This window comes from Hordeum vulgare, chromosome 2H, assembly GCF_904849725.1.
Source record: "Hordeum vulgare subsp. vulgare chromosome 2H, MorexV3_pseudomolecules_assembly, whole genome shotgun sequence".
In the NCBI taxonomy this organism is placed as follows: Eukaryota; Viridiplantae; Streptophyta; class Magnoliopsida; order Poales; family Poaceae; genus Hordeum; species Hordeum vulgare.
In genome coordinates, this window is record NC_058519.1 from 626154752 (window position 1) to 626175813 (window position 21062).

Here is a 21062-nt window from a genome sequence, read left to right on the forward strand (position 1 = left end):
GCTTTTTGTACCGCGAAAAGTGTCCCTTTCGGAAGGAAGAGAACTCGAGTCATCCGACCGGTCCAGCACCACGGCCGTACCATCCGCCCGGAAAAAGCAGGATCTTCCACCAACATCAGCGCAGAGGAAGGAGAAGAACAGCAGCAGCAAATCATACCAACAAGGAAGAAGAAGGGTCTTCGTCTCCCTGCATCCCTCGCCCATCTGATGACCCAAACGACCAGTGCCAATAGACCTCCAGCCACCATAGCCCGCGACCTCGACGAGATCCGGGGATCCCCAACCCCGCTGGCTCCTAGACGAAGGCAAAAGCCTCGCCTAACCGTGAACGGAGCCCGGAGAAACTTATTCCGACGAGAGACCACCGCAACGGCCTCGACAGCGTCTCCCTTCACCCTAGCACTATCACACACCCACCTAGCGAACAGATCCGAGGTTCCCCCTCCCTCCCACCGTCGGAGCGGTCGACAGAGAGAGAGAGGGAACCGGAGGCGTCACCGACGGCGCGCAAGGAACCCTCGTCGCCTCCCTTGATCGCCTCCTACTTTTCCGAGGGAGTAACCGACAGCGGCGTAACCGACAGTGGCGTAATCAGGTTTATGTGCTCTACCAATCTGAGAGTGTGGCGAACACTGAATTTGACAAAAATTGCAAACAGGTACATGAACCACCTACCGATGATTACAAAGATGCCCAGCCGATGAAGCTCACTCTCGCACTGAATATGTGTGGACAACGGGACGCGTCTCGAATGTTGCCCTAAGACGGCGCTCCCCTTCAATGGCCGAGCGAGTGAGAGGTCGCTTCAGTTTAGGGTAGACATCAATTTGAAGCGATCGCTATACAAAGATATAAATATGGACAGCTGGCATGGGATAGGAACACACGCGGACGAAGGAGGGGGATTTTGGTTGGGGTAGGACGGTTAGAAACGGGCATGTGCGCTGTTCGAGCACCCGCAAAGCTTTCCCTATTATGTCTCTGCTTTTCAAAAAAAAACATGTTCAATTCTTTTAATGGACCGATGCAGATCGATGTTGAATAATACAAAACGTCTATACCGTTACGGTCCGAACCCTTGCAGACGTTTAAGGATCGACATTAAAGATGCCCTTATGCTAGCAGTAGCTTTCATGTTCTGCGGTGATTAATCTTCCTGTAGTACCTTGAAGACCGGAAACAGTTATGCAAGTCAGCCACGATAGCTTTTCAGTTTCAATCCTCGAGCACCGGCAGCGATATCGTCCTACTCCGTTGACACCTGACCTGAGACACGCTATTCCTTGATTAACCGATGGATGTACCTACGAAATGTAGGAAGCGACGACGGGATATATACGTCAGTGTGTGTACGATCCTCCAAACACGTTTTGCTGAAGACCCGATATTTTCTCTTTTGGCTGAAGACTTGAGTAGTGAATATTAACTACACTGATCTGTTTTTCCCTTTTTGGCTCCCGGCCTATGCACCATTAAGATGCACCAATAACTATATATACTGCATCCATTCAAAAATACTTGTCATAATAATGAATGTATCCAGATGTATTTTAGTTTTAAATACAACTATTTTTATCTTTTTTTACGACAAGTAATTTCGAATGGAGGGAGTATTTATTACAAGTATAACAATTATCATTATGATGCACACAGACACATCCTCTATTTCTAAATAGCTACAACCCACTATCTAATTTTTCTAGCCATGCAACCATGACACATAAGCAAATATGCATGCAAGACATAGATAACATCTTTTGCATTACTCTACGCATGAAATGATGCCACATTAGCAATTCATGCATATTAGTTATAAGTAGTTTTTGCATTAGAGTTCATCCTTCATATTTTGTTATGAAATTACTCCCTCTGTATCACAATATTTGTTGTTGGGAAGAACTACTAGTCTAGTTCTTCCTAACAAGAAATATTTAGAAACAGAAAGAATACATTTTAACTATAATTTTCACTTTCTTTTTATACGCTTTATATTTTATTGTTTTTAAGCTTACATTCGTTTTCTATTAGTTTTAGATTTTTTTATAACAATTCTTTATTCATTTTTTAGCAATGTTCCTGCAGCAACACGCGGGGAATCATTTAGTGTATATAGTTCCTTCATCTTAAAATAAGTGTCATGGATTTGAACTAAAACCATAACACTTATTTTTAGACGGAGGGAGTAGTTTTTTGTATGGGAAATTATATCATTCTACTAGCAACCGGTTATTCAGTTATTTATTTTTGGGAACAATAATTTGGAAAAGAGATTTTGAAAGTACACAACAACCGAAAGGCATTACATAACTCAAACTCGCAAGATAGATTCATTGCACACAAACGCATATAAGAATGCATGGAAGAAGAAATGAGAAATAGACAGCGAGATCATAAAATATATTAATACATGGGGATTATACGTGAGTATAGTAATCACGGTATGATTACACGATCATGAAGTAAAACAAACAAGCACTATGATAAAAACAGTAGGATAGTACGTACTTCCTTCATTCTATAATGTAGTACGTCGGTGTTCTTTGAGATTTAATTTTATTCATAAATTAACCAACGTTGATGGTTGCGACGGGAGCAAAAATTATACCCTTCAAAACCTTTTTTTGAATATGAATTCAATGATATAATTTTAAACCCTCCGCAATTGTTCTCGTTGGTTAAATTTATAATTAAATTTAAATTTTGAAAAACACGGACACACTACATTATGGAACGGAAGAAGTAGAATATATATCATCATGCAACCCGTAGAACGATGAGGATGAGCAAGCAGGATGAAGCTGCTAGCTAGCTACCTGGTTCTCAAGGATTTGATGACGTTGGAGCCCAGATCGAAAGCTGCAAGAATTGCCGGCGCCGGATTTCCTGTGAGCACCGCTATGATTATGCTGGCCAGGGCCTTAACGATCTCGAATATGGGGTCGAAGTTCCTCTCGGCCTTCCCTGACCTGTGCTTCTGCAACGTTGTCTCCTTGACGTAACAGGCCAGGCTGCTATTACCGTCGGTGCTTGAACTTGAGCTCGGCGTAAGAAAATCCTCTATCACGCAGCGGACATGCAGGTACACGGTCTTGCAGGTGGAGCGGTAGAACCAGAAATCCCTGACGCCGCCACCTTTTCTGCACTTGGTGCAGCAGTGAGACACCTGCGTGCGGAGCTCGAACGTGAGCTGGTCACCCAGCTGGATCTCCAGAGGTAGCTTCGCGCAGCACGGGTGGAGGTACAGGTAATTGCTGTGGTAGTGCAAGCCCAGCACGTAGCCGCCGCAAGCGCTGCACATCTGCTTGTGCTTCGTCCGGGGGGCCTCGAAGCAGAGCCCGAACGTGCTCCCGGGCAGCAGCTTGTGCTCGAACGTGGGTTGCGCGAGGGCGCAGTCCTTGTGGAGGTCGAAGTCACACTGCCTGCAGGTGTACCTTTCGGCCCCCGTGCCGAGCTCATGGCAGCCGTTGCACTTGAACTCGGCCAGGCCCGTCGGCTCGAGTGTCAGTTTGTGCTCCGGGTGGGCGCGGTGGGTGATCTCCGACGAAGGAGCAGGAGGCCGCCCAACCGTGGTGAGAAGAGTCATGGTTCGATGATCAGTCTCTGGTACCAATCTACCAGGAGTGTGATAATGGATCCTGGTTTTCACGTATCCCTGTACTTTTATAAGTATATACTACACGCTCAATAAACGCCATGCTTCCTCAGCAAGTCTCGTCTTTTTTTTTCTTTTTTCTTTTTGCGATGAATCATTAAGTCTTTGATAGTCACCATCTACAATGCAAGTAGTATTTCGAGAAAAGAAATGAGATTATTTAGATTTTTTTGCGATGAGTCCTTAAGTCTTTGCAATGAATCCTTGAGTCTTTGATAGTCACCGTCTCCAATGCAAGTAGTATTTGGAGAAAAAACGAGATTATTAAGATTTTTTTTTGCAATGAATCCTTAAGTCTTTGATAGTCACCATCTGCAATGCAAGTAATATTTCAAGAAAAAACGAGATTATCAAGATTATTTTTGCAATGAATCCTAAAGTCTTTGATAGTCACCATCTGCAATGCAAGTAGTATTTCGAGAAAAAACGAGAATATTAAGATTTTTTTGCGATGAATCCTTAAGTCTTTGATAGTCACCATCTGCAATGCAAGTAGTATTTCGAGGAAAAACGAGAATATTAAGATTTTTTGCAATGAATCCTTAAGTCTTTGCGAGAATCCTTGAGTCTTTGATAGTCACCATCTGTAATGCAAGTAGTATTTCGAGAAAAAACGAGATTATTAAGATTTTTTTGCGATGAATCCTTAAGTCTTTGATAGTCACCATCTGCAATGCAAGTAGCATTTTTAGAAAAAACGAGTTTATTGAGATTTTCTGATCAGAAATTATACGAGCTAGTCTTTCCACATGTAGCTATTGAACTGCTCCGTAGAAAAACATAACATACGCGGTATTGACATTGCTATGCAATGGCTCACCACCCTTACCTAGTGGTGACTGGTGACTGTTGACTGGTGAGAGAAGGATTACGGTAGAAGACCTCAGACTTTCATTTTCGAGAAAATGAGAGGCCCGGACCGGCCAAGTTCATCCGTATATATATACCAAACTACCGGCCGTATAGATCACGACGTACGTCAAGACTTTTGAGATCGATCAAGGCACTACACTAAACCGCGTGACTTGTGCAAATCCACCCGTCGAGGACTACGGGTTGCCGGTAGGTAGTTTACTCGCTTGGCGATTAGCCGATTACACGTAGCAACCAAAACTTAGCTAAACGACTTCAACCAAACAAAAAAGGCCAAACATCGGCGGACGGTCCTAATTACTTGGTCTATTTTTGTTTGACGCGGGAAATTAACTGGTCTTGCTCTACTGAGAACGATCCCCCGCTCTTAGCCCGGCCGCTTGCAATGCATGCAAGTAACTAAGGGCATGTACAATAATGCATGTAGGATAAATGATGAGGTGGAGAAGAAAGGACTCATAAAAAAAATTGTCTTCTCTTATTTAAGAAAGAACAAGAGGTGACCTCTTAGCACAATGTGTCTCACCATGTTTTTAAAAATAGCTAGTTATTGAAGATAAGGCTAAGAAGTGACCCATTGTAAGACATTTTTTATTATTTTTAAATTACATGCAAGACTTAAGATTTAACCATCTTATCAACCATTGTACATGTCCTAAATCGTGCAAGACTGACTGGTCTACACGACATGGCCCACCCAGATTGTACGGCTTCCAACCGCGTTACTCACGATCGTTAAGGCGGTTTACAGAAAGATATAAGACAGGTAATGATAAATGCACTTTCATGTAGTGTCGTGGGTATAAGTCTGACAGTAAATGTGTAGGGTACGAAAGGATGGGCAGAGCCTTAGCTACGGCGAGGTTGTATGAGTTCAGGCCCCTCTACGGTGGAGGTAAAAGCCCTACGTCTCAGTGCTCTTGGGAGCTTGTTGTCGAGTGGAATATGGATTACAGTGAATTGCTAACCCCTGTACCAGTGGGGAAGGGCGGCTTATATAGAGTGCGCTGCTCTTCACAACGGTTCGGTGCACAGGGGTGGAGTAGTGGCGAATAAATGCCTATGTTACAGGTAACGTATGTCTTAAATGCTAATAAAGGTACATGGAAACGTATGACCGTTGCCCTTCAGGGGGGTTACGATGCACAGAGTGGAATCCAGTCGGTAAGTTCGATATGCTCCGAATGCTCATCTCCGACTGGATGATGGGAAGTCCTTAATTCAGTCGGAACTAACTAAGGGCCTTATCCCTTATGAAGGGTAGTCCTTGGGTAGGACTCATAGGGCAGGCCTATGACTCTACCCTAGGATTATAACCCCATCATTAGTCCCCGAATGGATTGGGGTTGGAACGACGAAGCGATGCTTGGAGTACGGATCCGACTGGTACAGATGCGACTTTGGCGTTGTTTGCCTCGATCCATTTTATCCTCTTTGACCAATGATCCGAGTGGATGTATTTGTGAAACGAACCGTCAGGGACCGAGTGCTTCCGTGGTATCTTTTGACGTGACCAGTCAACTGACAGCGGCGGATTTTCCGGGATCCTCAAATTTCGGCTGCCACGCGCTCAGCGGGGATGACGACATCGTAATCGAGTAGTATCTGCCGCCTCGATTTCTGCGCCTTCATCTTCTCCACTAATATCGCAGCAACCGGTCGGGGGATAAGATTTCGGGGCCACCTGCTAGTGACCCAGTCGGAACCTTATTTAAACCTCTACAGCGAGGGATTTTCGTTGCACTCGCCTGATAGCTCGCAGTTGCCCCGCTTCTCTCGCCACCTCCCGCGCATCTCAAGCTCCTCCCTTCTCCTTCTCCCTCGCGGAACTTCAGCCTCCACCATGACAAAGGGGCAGACTAGCAAGCTCGAGGCGCAGAAGAAGAAGGGGAAGGCGGCGGCTCCTGCTCAGCGGCGGCAGCGAGCACTGCCGGCGGGTTGGATCCAGGGAGATTTCCTTCCCTCCACGGTGACGGAGGGGGACTTGCTGGAGTTGGTGGAGCACGGCATGACCGTGCACAAGACGTGGAGGTTGCCGGCGGAGGGCGAGACCGAGCCGGCGCCCCAGGAGTGGGAGCGCGTCTTGCTGCTCATCCACATGCACCGAGGCTTCTCTCTACCTCCTCATCCCTTCTTCAAAGGTATAATGAACCACTTCGGGGCGCAGCTCCACCATTTTCCTCCCAACGCAATAGCTCATCTCTCTACCTTCGTCGTGTTGTGCGAGTGTTTCATCGGCTGTCCTCCCCATTGGGGGCTTTTCAAGCACATATTCTCTGCTAGATCTCAAACCATCAAAAGACTTAACCAGTCGGATGACAAAACTCACCTCCTCCAGCTCTGCGGAGGCTTAGGCTTCCAAAAGAAAAGTAAAAGTAGCTATCCCGCTCTTCAGTTGTCTGAATCTGTTAGGAACTGGCAGTCGACATGGTTCTACTGCCAGGACGTTGCTTGCCCGAATGCCGCAACTGGACTGCCTCCTTTTAGCTTAGACCGACTGGCTCCGCCTAGGCAGCTTGCGCTCACGAAGGCGGAGAAGATCCAGATCCAGCCTCTGGTCGATGCGCTTGTAGAGGTCGTCCGAAGGGGAGTCACCGGCATAGATTTGCTGGAGGTTTTTCTGGGTCGGCGTATCCAGCCTCTGCAAGCTCGGCACCACGCCATGTGGCACTACACGGGGCCTGGGGACTCCACTCGGACTAACCCCGAGTGCGTGACCGGGGAGCTGGTGGCGTCGTGGGTCCTCAACATCACAGGCGCCTGTGATAACCCTAGAGGAGCCCGGTGAGTGAAGCCCTTCCGCGCGGACAACCCTCCTCCGAATGAGGTGAGTATAACTTGTCGAGTGAACACAAGTGTCTTAGATTTATCGCTTTCTTGAATCACTGTCTGACGTCTGATGTTGTCGACTGTATCTCGTGCAGGCGTGGACCAACTGGTTTTTTCCTGTCTCGAACGGGTATCCGGCCGAGGAAGAGGAAGGTAGCCAGGAGGGCAGTGTGGAGAGCGTCGAGTACGTCTCCGACAGTGGGTAGACGGAGGAGGAGTCTGAAGAAGAAGAGGAAGAAGACGAGGAACAGAACTCGCCACCCCCACTGCCAGAGCCTCGAACTAAACGCCGTCACGAACCCGTGGCTCCGTCGGCTCCTCCAGCGGCCTCGAGTGCCCCGCCAGCTGCTCCTCTGGTTCCGAGCGCCTTGCCAACCGCTCCCGTGGTCCCGAGTGCTCGGAGCACAAAGAGGACCAGGGACTCTGCTGCTGAGTCCGCGGGCCAGCCCTCTAAGGTGGCCAAACCGAGTGGATCTAAGCCTCGGAAGGCTTTGCCGCGGATGAGGGTCACAGTTCCCGTCACCTCAACGTAAGTGCATTGTTCTTCTATCTTCTTCCAGTATTTGATTGAACTCATGCTTATTGGTCGAATGGATTTTACTCGACAGAGCTGCCACCTCCGCCACCTCTCCGCCACGCCAGGGGGACGATCCCATGGACATGGACAATGTTGTCACATCCCAGCTAGGTGCGTCGTGCCCACGAATTCTGTCTTTGGTCTTGCCTTTTTCCTGTGGTCTCACGCCGTTTGGCCGGGTTTCCCTCAGAGGTGATTTATGTGGAGGAGGGCGACCAGAGGAGGTCCGAGCAAGCTGCGGTGCCTGTCCTTGAGGTTGTTCGGCCGGTTACTACTCTCGCCATGTACGCGCCGCCGACTGAGACGATGCCGTCGACTGAAGCAGCACTTGGGATGCACAAGGAGTCTCCTATGATGCCAGGTCCGTCGACTGTCCAGTACGATGTCCAGCGCCTCCCGGAAGATCAGGTGGGAGCTGCCAAGGGGGCCATGGTGCAGGCGGAGTTGATGGCGGGAGATGCCAAGAGAGCGTACGACTCCATCGCGTCTGTGTACATGCGAAGCTTGGAACTCCGGGACGATATCCGAGTAAGTGGGCTAGTAAGTATTTACTTTCTTCTTGTAACCCACGGGGTGTTTAAGCAATGTACTCGGATACAGTATGATTATTTTGCAACGGGTTCACTCTTAGTGAACCCAGTGGGTGTAGTCCCCGAGACTTCTGTCGAGTGCTTGCACCGGCAGTTGTCTTTATATACATTTTATTTAACTTGATCAGATCAAAACTAATCTGTTCGAATGTTACCGGTGGGGGCACTCCGAGTGCACCTACTGGATGAGTCCCCGAGATTAATTTTACTCAGGTCGGGTAGTAGTAACCTCATAGGCTTGTTTTTGTTGTTATGTATCTCAATAGGGCGGACATGTTTGAGCTTCATGCCAGTGGGGTCACTCTTAGTGAACCCACTGGGTGTAGTCCCCGAGACCGCTGTCGACTGCTTGCGTCGGCAGGGGTCTGAAGAACTTCGAGTTTTTATTGTTGTCCTTGTTGAATTTGTCTGATCGTCTCTTGGCGCTGACTTGCAGAAAACTTGCGAGATGGGATCAGCGTACGAGACTCTGAAGGCTGAAAAGATTCAGTTTGCTGCGGAACTGGATGCAGCAATGCTTGCATTGGCTGGTCTGAAGGGTGTTGTGGCTGAACGAGAGAAGTCCTTGGAGGAGTCCCGTGAGGCAAACAAGGCATTGGCGGCCGAAGTGGAGAAAATGGGGAAACAAAGGACTGAGCTGATGGGACAGATGCAGGTGTTGAACAGGCAGTGCATAGCACAAGAGAATTACGTCAGTGACTGGGCACGGAAGATGATTGCGCTTCTCGGTGGTAAATTCTGTTTTTCCGAGTGCTTGTCGACTGTGTATTTCATTCTGCGCTTACTTGTTGCTCGTCTTGTCTTTGCAGATTTTTGCATGGACACTGAGGCTCAAGCAGCTGACGTTGAGCGGTCGGTTCTTCCGAACGTTCCACTCGGCGAGGATGCCAATCGAGACATGCTCCGAGCGCACATTCTCCTGGGCAAAGTGGGACCTTTCATCGGTCGACTGAGAGAGGTCGTCGGCCAAATCGACAAGGAGCTTTGGCCTGAAGACGAGTCTCGGCAAGAGATGGAAGGTTTGATGACTCGGCTGGAGGAGGTCCCGAACCGAGTGCAGGCGTGGAAGAAGTCTGCGGCTCGCTGTGGTGCGGACGTGGCGCTGTCGCTGGTCCGAGTGCACTGCAAGGAGGCTCGAGAAGAGAAGATGAAGGCGTTGCAAGTCGCCAACACCAAAAAGCTTCGATTCAAAGATTTCATGGAGACCTTCCTTGAGAGCGTCACTCGCATCGCAGACGGGATCGACCTCGACACTTTCGTGGAGCCTGCTAGTCCTAGTGCCAGTCCTGACGACGTTTAAGAAAACTTTTACCTCGGTATGCCGAGTGTTAGTTGTATGAAACTTTGGCCACTACTGTTGGCCGTCACATTCGTGGTTCGGTGTGGATAAGCTTGATCTATACCGAACCAACTATCTTTAGACGAACTTTGAAGTTGAATCGAATCTTTTGCTCTTCCTTTGCCAAAGAGGTGTTGACACGATTTTGGCTCGTGGTTTTTGTTTGGCGTTTCTTGGTGAAGCCAATGGAAAACATGCGGAGCATGTAATTGTCAGTTGTCTTGACATCTGCATGAGCCTCACTCAGGGTCTGCTGAGTCTCCGAGTGGATTTGTAGGATACACTCGAAGGCAATTGTGTACTTAGGCGATTCGTGATCGCGGCTAAGTCTTCGAGTGCGACTGTAAGGTCGTACTCGGAGCGAGTTGTTACTCATGTAATTGTCAGTTGTCTTGACATCTACATGAGCCTCAATGAGGTTCTGCTACTCATGTAATTGTCAGTTGTCTTGACATCTACATGAGCCTCAATGAGGTTCTGCTACTCATGTAATTGTCAGTTGTCTTGACATCTGCATGAGCCTCACTCAGGGTCTGCTGAGTCTCCGAGTGGATTTGTAGGATACACTCGAAGGCAATTGTGTACTTAGGCGATTCGTGATCGCGGCTAAGTCTTCGAGTGCGACTCTAAGGTCGTACTCGGAGCGAGTTGTTACTCATGTAATTGTCAGTTGTCTTGACATCTAGATGAGCCTCAATGAGGTTCTGCTACTCATGTAATTGTTAGTTGTCTTGACATCTGCATGAGCCTTAATGAGGGTCTGCTAAGCCTCCGAGTAGATCTGTGAGATACACTCGAAGGAAGCTTTCTATTTAGGCGATTCTTGATCGCAGACAAGTCTCCGAGCGCGACGTTTAGTGTACATTCGGAGAAAGTTAGTACTTAGGCGATTCTAGATCGCGTCTAAGTCCCCGAGTGGGACGTTTATTGCACACTCGAAGAAAGTTTGTACTTAGGCGATTCGTGATCGCAGCTAAGTCCCCGAGTGTGACGGTTAGTGCATACTCGGAGAAAATTTGTACTTAGGCGATTCTTGATCGCAGCTAAGTCCCCAAGTGCGACGTTTAGTGCACACTCGGAGAAAGTTAATACTTAGGCGATTCTGGATCGCAGCTAAGTCCCCGAGTGCGACGTTTAGTGCACACTCGGAGAAAGTTTGTACTTAGGCGATTCTTGATCGCAGCTAAGTCCCCGAGTGCGACGTTTAGTGCACACTCGGAGAAAGTTAATACTTAGGCGATTCTGGATCGCAGCTAAGTCCCCGAGTGCGACGTTTAGTGCACACTCGGAGAAAGTTTGTACTTAGGCGATTCTGGATCGCAGCTAAGTCCCCGAGTGCGACGTTTAGTGCACACTCGGAGAAAGTTTGGACTTAGGCAATTCTTGATCGCAGCTAAGTTCTTTTTTTTTGAGACCGGAGTCTGCGACCGCGGAAGAATTTTGAATCTGCAAAAACTCAATCTGCTTTGTATTACTTCAACGATACTTGTTCTTTACATTGCTTCAGTCGACGGTCACGTGTAGAAGCGCTTCAGGAGATCTCCGTTCCATGCTCGCGGCTCGTCCGTTTCCTTGTCGATGTTGTAGAGTCGATATGCTCCATTGTTCAGCACCTTGGAGATGATGAAGGGTCCTTCCCAGGTGGGAGCCAACTTGTGAGGTCTCTGCTGATCCACTCGGAGCACCAGGTCGCCTGCTTGGAATGTACGACTCCTGACGTGTCGCGCGTGAAAGCGCCGCAAATCTTGTTGGTAAATGGTTGAGCGTGTGAGTGCCATCTCGCGCTCCTCCTCTAGAAGATCCAATCCGTCTTGCCTTGCTTGCTCTGCTTCATCTTCAGAGAAGAGTTCAACTCGTGGAGCGTTGTGAAGCAAGTCACTCGGAAGGACTGCCTCTGCTCCATAAACGAGGAAGAACGGGGATCGCCCTGTAGATCTATTTGGGGTTGTGCGGAGACCCCAAAGCACCGAAGGTAGCTCGGTGACCCATGCGCCGGCGGCATGTCCCACTTCTCGCAGGAGTCGAGGCTTTAAACCTTGCAGAATAAGTCCATTCCCCGCTCTGCTTGCCCGTTTGTTTGGGGATGCGCCACAGATGCAAAATCCACTCGGATACCTTGGCCTGTACAGAAACCTTTGAATCTGTCTGAGTCAAAGTTTTTTCCGTTCTCAGTGATTATGCTGTGAGGTACCCCGAATCTGGAGATGATGTCCCTAACAAACTTGATGGCCGTAAGGGCGTCGAGCTTCTTGATGGGTTTGGCTTCAATCCACTTTGTGAACTTGTCGACTGCCACCAACAGAAGTGTGAATCCCCCTTGGCCTGTCCTGAATGGACCGACTGTATCTAATCCCCGTACTGCAAACGGCCAAACAAGAGGGATTGTCTTCAACGCAGATGTTGGCTTGTGGGACTTGTTAGAGTAGAACTGACAGGCTTCACATCGGTCGACCATATCTTTCGTCATTTCATTCGCCTGCAGCCAGAAGAAGCCAGCTCTGAATGCTTTGGCGACGATTGCTCTCGAGGAGGCGTGATGACCGCAGGTTCCCGAGTGAATTTCTTCCAGGATTAACTGTCCCTCTTCAGGGGAGATGCATCGTTGAAGGATGCCTGAAACGCTTTCTTTGTACAACTGGCCATCAATGACAGTGAACGACTTTGACCTGCAGACGATCTGTCTGGCTTGGACTTCGTCTTCTGGTAATTCTTGCCTCGGGATGTATGCAATGATCAGCACAGTCCAATCGGGGATGACAGCAAGAATCTCCATGATCAAATCAACCACAGCAGGTACTTCAACTTCAGTCGGATCTGTCGAGCTCTTTGGTTGTACTGGTTCCTCTGTGAAAGGATCTTCTTTAACTGAGGGAAGGTGGAGGTGCTCGAGGGAGACGTCACTCGGGACTGGTCTCCGAGTGGATCCGAGTTTTGCCAACTCATCAGCTGCTTCGTTTTTCAGTCGCGGAACATGGTGGAGTTCTAGACCTTCAAACTTTTTCTCGAGCTTCTTCACTGCGTTGCAGTATGTGGTCATGGTGGGGTTCCTGACGTCCCACTCCTTCATCACTTGATTAACCAACAAATCCGAATCACCATAGACCATCAGGCGACGGACGCCGAGTGCGATGGCCATGCGCAGTCCATAAAGGATAGCTTCATACTCTGCCTCGTTGTTGGAGGAATCAAAGTGTATCTGCAACACATACTTGAGTTTGTCACCCTTTGGCGATATGATAACAACACCAGCGCCGGAGCCATTCAAAATCTTGGACCCATCGAAGAACATTGTCCAATGAGCCGAGTAGATGTGGGTCGGTTGCTGTTGTTCTACCCATTCTGCTATGAAGTCAGCCAGAGCTTGAGACTTTATAGCTTTCTTGGCCTCGAACTTGATGTCGCAGTACAACATCTCCATTGCCCACTTCGCCACTCGGCCCGATGCGTCCCGATTGTGGAGGATTTCCGACAACGGAGCATCAGAAACGACAGACACCGAGTGGTCTTGGAAATAATGAGCCACCTTCTTCGCAGTCATGTAAATCCCGTAGATAAGTTTTTGATAGTGGGGATACCTCTGCTTGGAAGGAGTCAGGACTTCGGAGACATAATACAGTGGCCGCTGAACCTTGTATGCTTTGCCTTCTTCTTCCCGTTCGACTATGAGAACAGTGCTGACGACTTGATTTGTAGCCGCAATGTACAGAAGAAATGGCTCTTTACTGAGTGGAGCAGTAAGAACCGGCTGGGTGGAAAGTAGGACTTTGAGGTCGTCGAATGCGACTTGGGCTTCGTCTGTCCACTCGAAAGTATATGATTTCTTCATGAGTCGGTACAGAGGAAGCGCCTTCTCGCCGAGTCGACTGATAAACCTGCTCAAAGCCGCTAGGCAACCTGTGAGCCTTTGAACATCGTGTATTCTGACCGGCCGCTCCATTCGGACGATGGTCCCGATCTTTTCGGGGTTGACATCGATCCCTCGTTCGGAAACGAAGAAACCGAGTAACTTTCCGCTCGGAACGCCGAATGAACACTTGGCTGGGTTGAGCTTGATATCGTACCTACGAAGGTTGGCGAATGTTTCTGCCAAGTCAGTCAGCAGGTCGGAACCTTTGCGTGACTTGACTACGATATCATCCATATACGCCTCCACATTCCGACCGATCTGATCGAGGAGGCATTTTTGGATCATGCGCATAAAGGTTGCTCCTGCATTCTTCAAACCAAATGGCATAGTGATGTAGCAGAAGCACCCGAATGGGGTGATGAAGGTTGTTTTTAATTCATCGGGGCCATACAGACGGATCTGATGATAGCCCGAGTAGGCATCAAGAAATGACAAACGCTCGCAACCCGCAGTCGAATCAACAATTTGATCGATGCGGGGGAGTGGAAAATGGTCTTTTGGGCAGACCTTATTGAGATGCTTGAAGTCGATGCACATTCGGAGCGACTTGTCCTTCTTGGACACCATGACAACATTGGCGAGCCACTCGGAGTGGTGTACCTCGCGAATGAAGTTGGCTGCCAAAAGCTTGGCCACCTCTTCTCCGATTGCCTTCCTCTTGTGCGCGGCGGACCGACGCAGCCGTTCTCGGACAGGCCGAGTGGCGGGATCCACATGCAGTCGGTGCTCAGCCAACTCCCTGGGTACACCTGGCATGTCAGAGGGCTTCCATGCGAAGATGTCCCAGTTCTCACGGAGGAATTGGATGAGCTCCGCTTCCTATTTGGGATCGAGGGTGGTGGAGATGTTCGTCGGGGCAGCGGTGTCGTCCGTCGGGTGGATGCTGACCTTCTTCGTCTCTCCCGCCGACTGGAATGCGGACTCCGAAGCTGGCTTCTTCGAACGCATCAAGTCAGCGGGGTCGACTGTCTTCTTGTACTCGTCAAGCTCGAGGACAGCCATCTGCTGATCAGCGATCCTCGAGCCTTGCTGCAGACACTCCTCGGCCCGCTACCGATTGCCCGTGATAGTGATCACACCTTTCGGGCCTGGCATCTTCAGCTTTAGGTACATGTAACATGGACGGGCCATGAAACGCGCATACGCCGGGCGGCCCAGAATTGCGTGGTACGCACTCTGGAAGTCCACCACCTCGAACGTCAACTTTTCCCTGCGGAAGTTCTTGTCGGAGCCGAAGACGACGTCCAACGCGATCTGGCCGAGTGACTTGGCCTTTCGTCCAGGGACGACTCCATGGAACTTCATGCTGCTCTCGCTAAGTTTGGACATCGGAATGCCCATCCCCTTGAGAGTGTCAGTGTACATGATGTTCAAACCACTGCCGCCGTCCATGAGGACTTTGCGCAGTCGGACTCCTTCCACCACCGGGTCGACGACCAGAGCCTGCCTCCCTGGGGTGGGTACGTGTGCTGGATGATCCGACTGGTCAAAGGTGATCGCAGTCTGAGACCATTTGAGGAATGTGGGGTTGGTCGGCGTGGCCATGTTCACCTCCCTGTTCACCAGCTTCAGTCGACTCTTGCTCTCAACGTCAGCAAAAATCATCAGTGTTGCATGGACTTGGGGAAACGGATCCTCCTTGTCCTCCTCATCCTGTTCATTGCCCTTTTCACTCGGTTGCCCTTCGCCGAACCCCTGAATCAGGAGACGACACTGCCGAGTGGTATGCTTCGAATATATGGTGTTGGCCTCTTCATCCATCTTCGTGTGAATCGGACATGGCTGGTCCAGGATGGGGTTTCCGAACTGCTTCTTCTTGGGGGTGAACTGAGCCCTCCCCTTGCCCTTGAACTTGGCATTGGTAACAGCTGCAGCCGCAGCCTGCGGAGTGGACGAAGCTTTCTGCTTCTGCTTCCGAGTGTTGTTCCCATCTCCATCGGCGACTGCTTTGTGCTTGCCGCTACGAATGCGGTCCTCTTCTTCGTCATTTGCATAGCGTGCCGCTATCTCCATCATCTTACTCATGGAGATGTCGCCTGTTCGACCGAACTTCAGGTACAGATCTCTGTACCGCACGCCTGCCTTGAAAGCGCAGACTGCTTGGTGCTCTGTGACGTTCTCCTCCGTGTGGTAGAGGGTCGTCCAACGCTGAATGAAATCACGCAGGGGCTCATTCTGCTTCTGGACACAGTGTTGGAGCTCCATGAGGCCAGCAGGGCGTTTGCATGTCCCTTCGAAGGTCCTGATGAAGACTCGGGCTAGATCTGCCCAGCTGTAGATGCTTTAGGGAGCCAACTGGTTCAGCCACGCTTGTGCCGAGCCGTCGAGCATCAGAGGGAGGTGTTTCATGGCGACGTGGTCGTCCCCTCCTCCAATCTGGACTGCCACTGGGTAGTCGTCCAGCCACGTTTCTGGCTTAGATTCTCCTGTAAACTTGCTGATCCCCGTCGCCAATCGGAAGTTGGGAGGGATGTCAGCCGAACGGATGGCTTGACTGAAACACTCGGGACCAGAGACGATGGTCCTGCTTCCACTCGCACGGTCCATATCGTGACCATCGCGGTGGGCTCGGCCCCTGTCGACCCTCCTCTGGGCGATATGCCCTCTCGCGTCGGGCCTCAGATCATAAGTGTCACCGACTGAACGCCGATCATCATGATGTCGGGGCCCGTAGGGCACACCCCGCGGAGGGGTGCGTGAGCGGCGACGATCTTCGGGATTCATGGAACGGCTGCCTCCCGTGTGTCGCTGATGAGAACCGGGACTGTGAACTGACCGATGCGTGTTCGCGTGAACAGAACTATTGTAAATCCTGTTGTGCGATTGGGAGACCGCCAAATTTTGTTGTTGCGCCGTGTGCAGCAGGGCACGGATTTGCTCGATCCCTCTGCCAGCCTCTGAATCAGTCGGCTGGAGGGAATCGGCTATCTTGGCGGCGGCAGCCAGGTTGAGGATGGGTGTGCGGAACACCTCCACGTTGCTCCGCCGAGTGTGCCGACTGGCAGAACGGCGGGGCTGACGGCGAGCGCCGGATGTTTCGCCGACCTCGTGCTCGTTCCGGTCAGTTTGGCGGGGACTTTCATGGGAGTTGGCCATGTGCACTTCAGCTGCAGGCCCGCGACCCAAGTACTCGGAAGGAAACTCAGTCGGAACTGAGTCCGAGCGCTGGGACGGCGGCGCAACCACAACCGACTCTAGAACCGCCACTTGTGAGGACGCATTCTGGCGCGCCTGGGCGTGTTGCACCCAACGCTGGAGCCGCGGACGGTGGGACCGCTTGTTGCGGCGCGTGACGGCGGCGTAGGTCGACACCGGAGCCGACTGCTGGAGAAGAAGAATACCGCGGGCGCCGGCACGGAAGTGCGTAGCTTCGCGACTGGGGAGCGCCTCGATGTCGAGAGGGTGTCCCGAAGCCATGCTAAATCGTCGACGATGAAGGAGAGAGCGCCGAAGAGGATCTCGTGACCCATGCTCTAATCTCCACCGGGTGACATGATGAAAAAATGTAGTCGCAAACTCGCCGGAAGTCGCTTAGACGCCTGCCCCACGGTGGGCGCCAACTGTCATGGGTATAAGTCTGACAGTAGATGTGTAGGGTACGAAAGGATGGGCAGAGCCTTAGCTACGGCGAGGTTGTATGAGTTCAGGCCCCTCTACGGTGGAGGTAAAAGCCCTACGTCTCAGTGCTCTTGGGAGCTTGTTGTCGAGTGGAATATGGATTACAGTGAATTGCTAACCCCTGCACCAGTGGGGAAGGGCGGCTTATATAGAGTGCGATGTCCTTCACAACGGTTCGGTGCACAGGGGTGGAGTAGTGGCGAATAAATGCCTACATTACAGGTAACGTATGTCTTAAATGCTAATAAAGGTACATGGAAACGTATGACCGTTGCCCTCCAGGGGGGTTACAATGCACAAAGTGGAATCCAGTCGGTAAGTTCGATACACTCCGAATGCTCATCTCCGACTGGATGATGGAGGAATCGTCACCGACTGGATGATGGGAAGTCCTTAATTCAGTCGGAACTGACTAAGGGCCTTATCTCTTATGAAGGGTAGTCCTTGGATAGGACTCATAGGGCAGGCCTATGACTCTACCCTAGGACTATAACCCCACCATGTAGTGTAAAAAAATGATTATCTATATCTATATCTATATAGAAAGAACCAAAGGTATAAATTCAATTATTCTTGGTTCTCAAAAAACAGATTCAATTAATCTCGATCATCAAATCATGCCAATCCAACAACCTGGATTGCTTTAATGCCGAGGGCTCATCATGTTTATTTTGCAATTAATATAATACCGAGTATGTATCAATATTTGTATTAATCACATAAATAACCACTATTAGGAAAAAGTTTATACACAGAGGCTTATAGGCTTATCAGTAGCACTTGTTAAAACAAAGCGCTACTGCTACGTAATAGTAGCGCCGGACGAAGCAGCACATTACTGCTACCCAAATAGCAGTAGCGCGTCCCTCATAAAACGCGTTCTTGCTATAACTGTTCTAACCGTTGCTGCCATGCTTGGTATAGTAGTAGCACCCTTTTAGAAACCGTGATACTGCTAATAAAATAGTATCAGCGCATTTTAAGGCGACAATGTTGCAACTAACAAAAGGAAAAGAAAAGAAAAAAAGGAAAGAAAAAAAGAAAAATTAAAGAAAAAAAAAATGAAAGCAATAGCAGCAGCGCGTTTTGACGTATAGCTACTTTCGTTATAGCGCGTTTTCACTAACAAGCACTATAGCTAATTTATCTATAGCAGCAACACGTTCTTACAAAAAGCGCTATAGCTAAATAGCTAGAGAGTTTATTGGGTAAAAGCGCTACTACTAAGTTTGACTTGCACCTAAGTGGGCGTCCCTCCTTCCCCTAATTCCCCATTCTTCTCGCGTCTCCCCAACCTCTCCCTCGCCGCCCTGCCTCTGTTGTCGTCACCGGAGCCGCGCGCCATCGCCGCCACCTGAGCCGCATGCCCCCGGAGCACCCCTCGTCCGCTCCTCGCTGCATGTACCTCCCTCGATGCCCCTGCCTCCCTCGCTGTCACCGGAGCCGTCGTAGACGCCACCGGAGCCAACCTCAACACCCACCGCGCCACCGTCTCCCCTGACCATCTCCCCGCAACCATTCCCCGAGCCACCCTCAACGCCCTCCTCTCAGTAAGCTCCACCCCTCCTCTCTAGGTCAATTAACTTAGATGAATTTAGTTATTAACCCTAAGAATTAGCTAGGTTAAGTAGGTTAACTAGGTAGGTTAAGTAACTAGGTTAACTAGCTAGGTTAATTTGGTTAACTAACTAGGTTAACTAGCTAGGTTAATTTGGTTAACTAGCTAGGTGCTGCTAGTAGTATATATAGTGGTACTAGTAGATGTTAGTTGGGTTAGGGAAGTAGTGGTAATAGTAGATGTTAATTAGATGTTTTTAGTTAGGGAAGTAGGGTTTTACTAGGTTAATTAGGTGAAGTTAAATGAATGACCTAAATGAATGAAATTAGTAGTTAACTGAAAAATTTAGGACAAATTTGTATATGCTTAAGTACTTAACTAAATATTATTTTTAGGACAAACTTGTATATGCTTAAGTAGTTAACTAAATATATTATAGGGTTGTATATATAGTTGCTTAAGTGCTTGTATAGTTGTTCTGCACCCAATGCATGCTTAAGTAGTTGTATAATTCCTAGGATTCATCAATGAGTGCTTAAGTAGTTGTAGATGCTTAAGTACCTAGCTAGGGTTCATCTAATTAGTTAGTACTTGTAGATGCTTAAGTACTAGGGCAGTATGGGTTAGGGCAGTATGGTTTAACTAGATGTTAATTAGGGCAGTAGGGTTTAGTTTAGAGGAAAATTTTGATATAAAAATATAATTTCGGTCAGTGCTGCAAGTCTACTAGGTTCTGAAGACCGACTTCTGCTGCATCCAGCAACCGAGTGGTACTCTTAGTGATGGATTCTATGTCCTCCACCACATGTTGGAGTATAGACGGGATCAGCAGAACCTTCGCATGTCACCTAGATCCGGCGATGCCCATATTCTACAATGGGCAAAGAAGCTAGCAGATATCCCAGATCATCGACTTCAAGCTGAGTTCTATCATATCGAGCGTGAACTTTCCCAAATCATTATGAAGGAGGTCGTGGAAAAAACAGGGATGTTCTACGAAGAAGGGCAAATGTCGCGGAAAGACGTCCGAACACGTGTATCGGCTCAACGTGTCGACCTGAAGCCTTTCACTGCGCTCGGAGGACTATCTCCCTGACTTGGATGGATGGTACGACATGTTGGAGTGATTGACGATATAAGACAAAGTGTTCGTTTAGTTCATACTTTCTCTATGATGGAACTTTGAGTTATGCACGACGAAACTTTATTTGTGATGTAATTAAACCGTCCTCCTCAACTAGCGAAGATCACTCAAATTAGGGCATTTTGGGTACTATGAACTTTGTTATTTATGCTTATGAGATGTTGCTTCTATTTTTGCCAAGTCTGTCTCTTTCTGTTGCTCAACTATATGTTGCATATTATCGACTCATGTGACGATGCAGGTATATAGATCATCGATGGCGAAGACATGTTATGCCAGGAGTATACAACGAGTGGCCGGAGTGTCAGGCCCAGGTGTACCGGTTTTCGAGCGACAGCCAGAAAGGGTTAGATAGCAGAGCCGAAACAGACAGTAGTTAGTTTAGCTTCACGCTAGTGCGAGAGAGGGATACGAACCGACGCCTCAAGAAGTACTACATTATGTATGATGAGACATGCCATGTAACTTGTATAGCTATATCATGATTATGACGTGACGACATGGTTTGTGTTGGATGATATGATGAGACTATTATGTGTACGATATGATGAGCATATTGCCAGTTTATGATATGATTAGAATATTGTATAAAATTTGTACAAAAACATTGCAAATACGTAGAAAAAATATATGTAAAAATATAGTAGTAGCGTTCTTTAGCGCTGAATAGAAAAATGCTACTGCTAAGTCAGCGCAAGTATGGACAGCGCTACTGCTAAGTAGCTATAGTAATAGCGCGGATCGAAGCATGCTACTGCTAAATGTTAGATGTAGCGCCCCGCGCTACTGATAGCCCTTAGACCCGCGCTATTGCTAGGTTTTTCCCTAGTAGTGAACGTATATCCTATCTATATGCAATTGATATCCTACGTAGCATAAATGAGAAATTATTTTCCCTAGTGCACGTACACATTTACCAGTTTCTTTTATAGGACTTGGATCTGTTATAAAAGTCCACCAAAAGTATAAAGCATC

General features: G+C 48.8%; 1 protein-coding gene across 1 annotated transcript; it reads right to left on the reverse strand.

Moving 5' to 3' along the window:
- Positions 1–2415: 2415 nt before the first annotated feature.
- LOC123430944 lies at positions 2416–3615 on the reverse strand. The gene has a single exon (XM_045114773.1). It carries the CDS (start codon positions 3581–3583, stop codon positions 2810–2812), a length of 774 nt encoding a protein of 257 aa, XP_044970708.1. The 5' UTR covers positions 3584–3615; the 3' UTR covers positions 2416–2809.
- Between the last annotated feature and the right edge of the window lie 17447 nt (positions 3616–21062).

What these genes read in the sequence shown, in the direction of transcription:
- LOC123430944 (XM_045114773.1), bottom strand. Translation starts at nt 3,583, where the DNA reads ATGACTCTTCTCACCACGGTTGGGCGGCCTCCTGCTCCTTCGTCGGAG.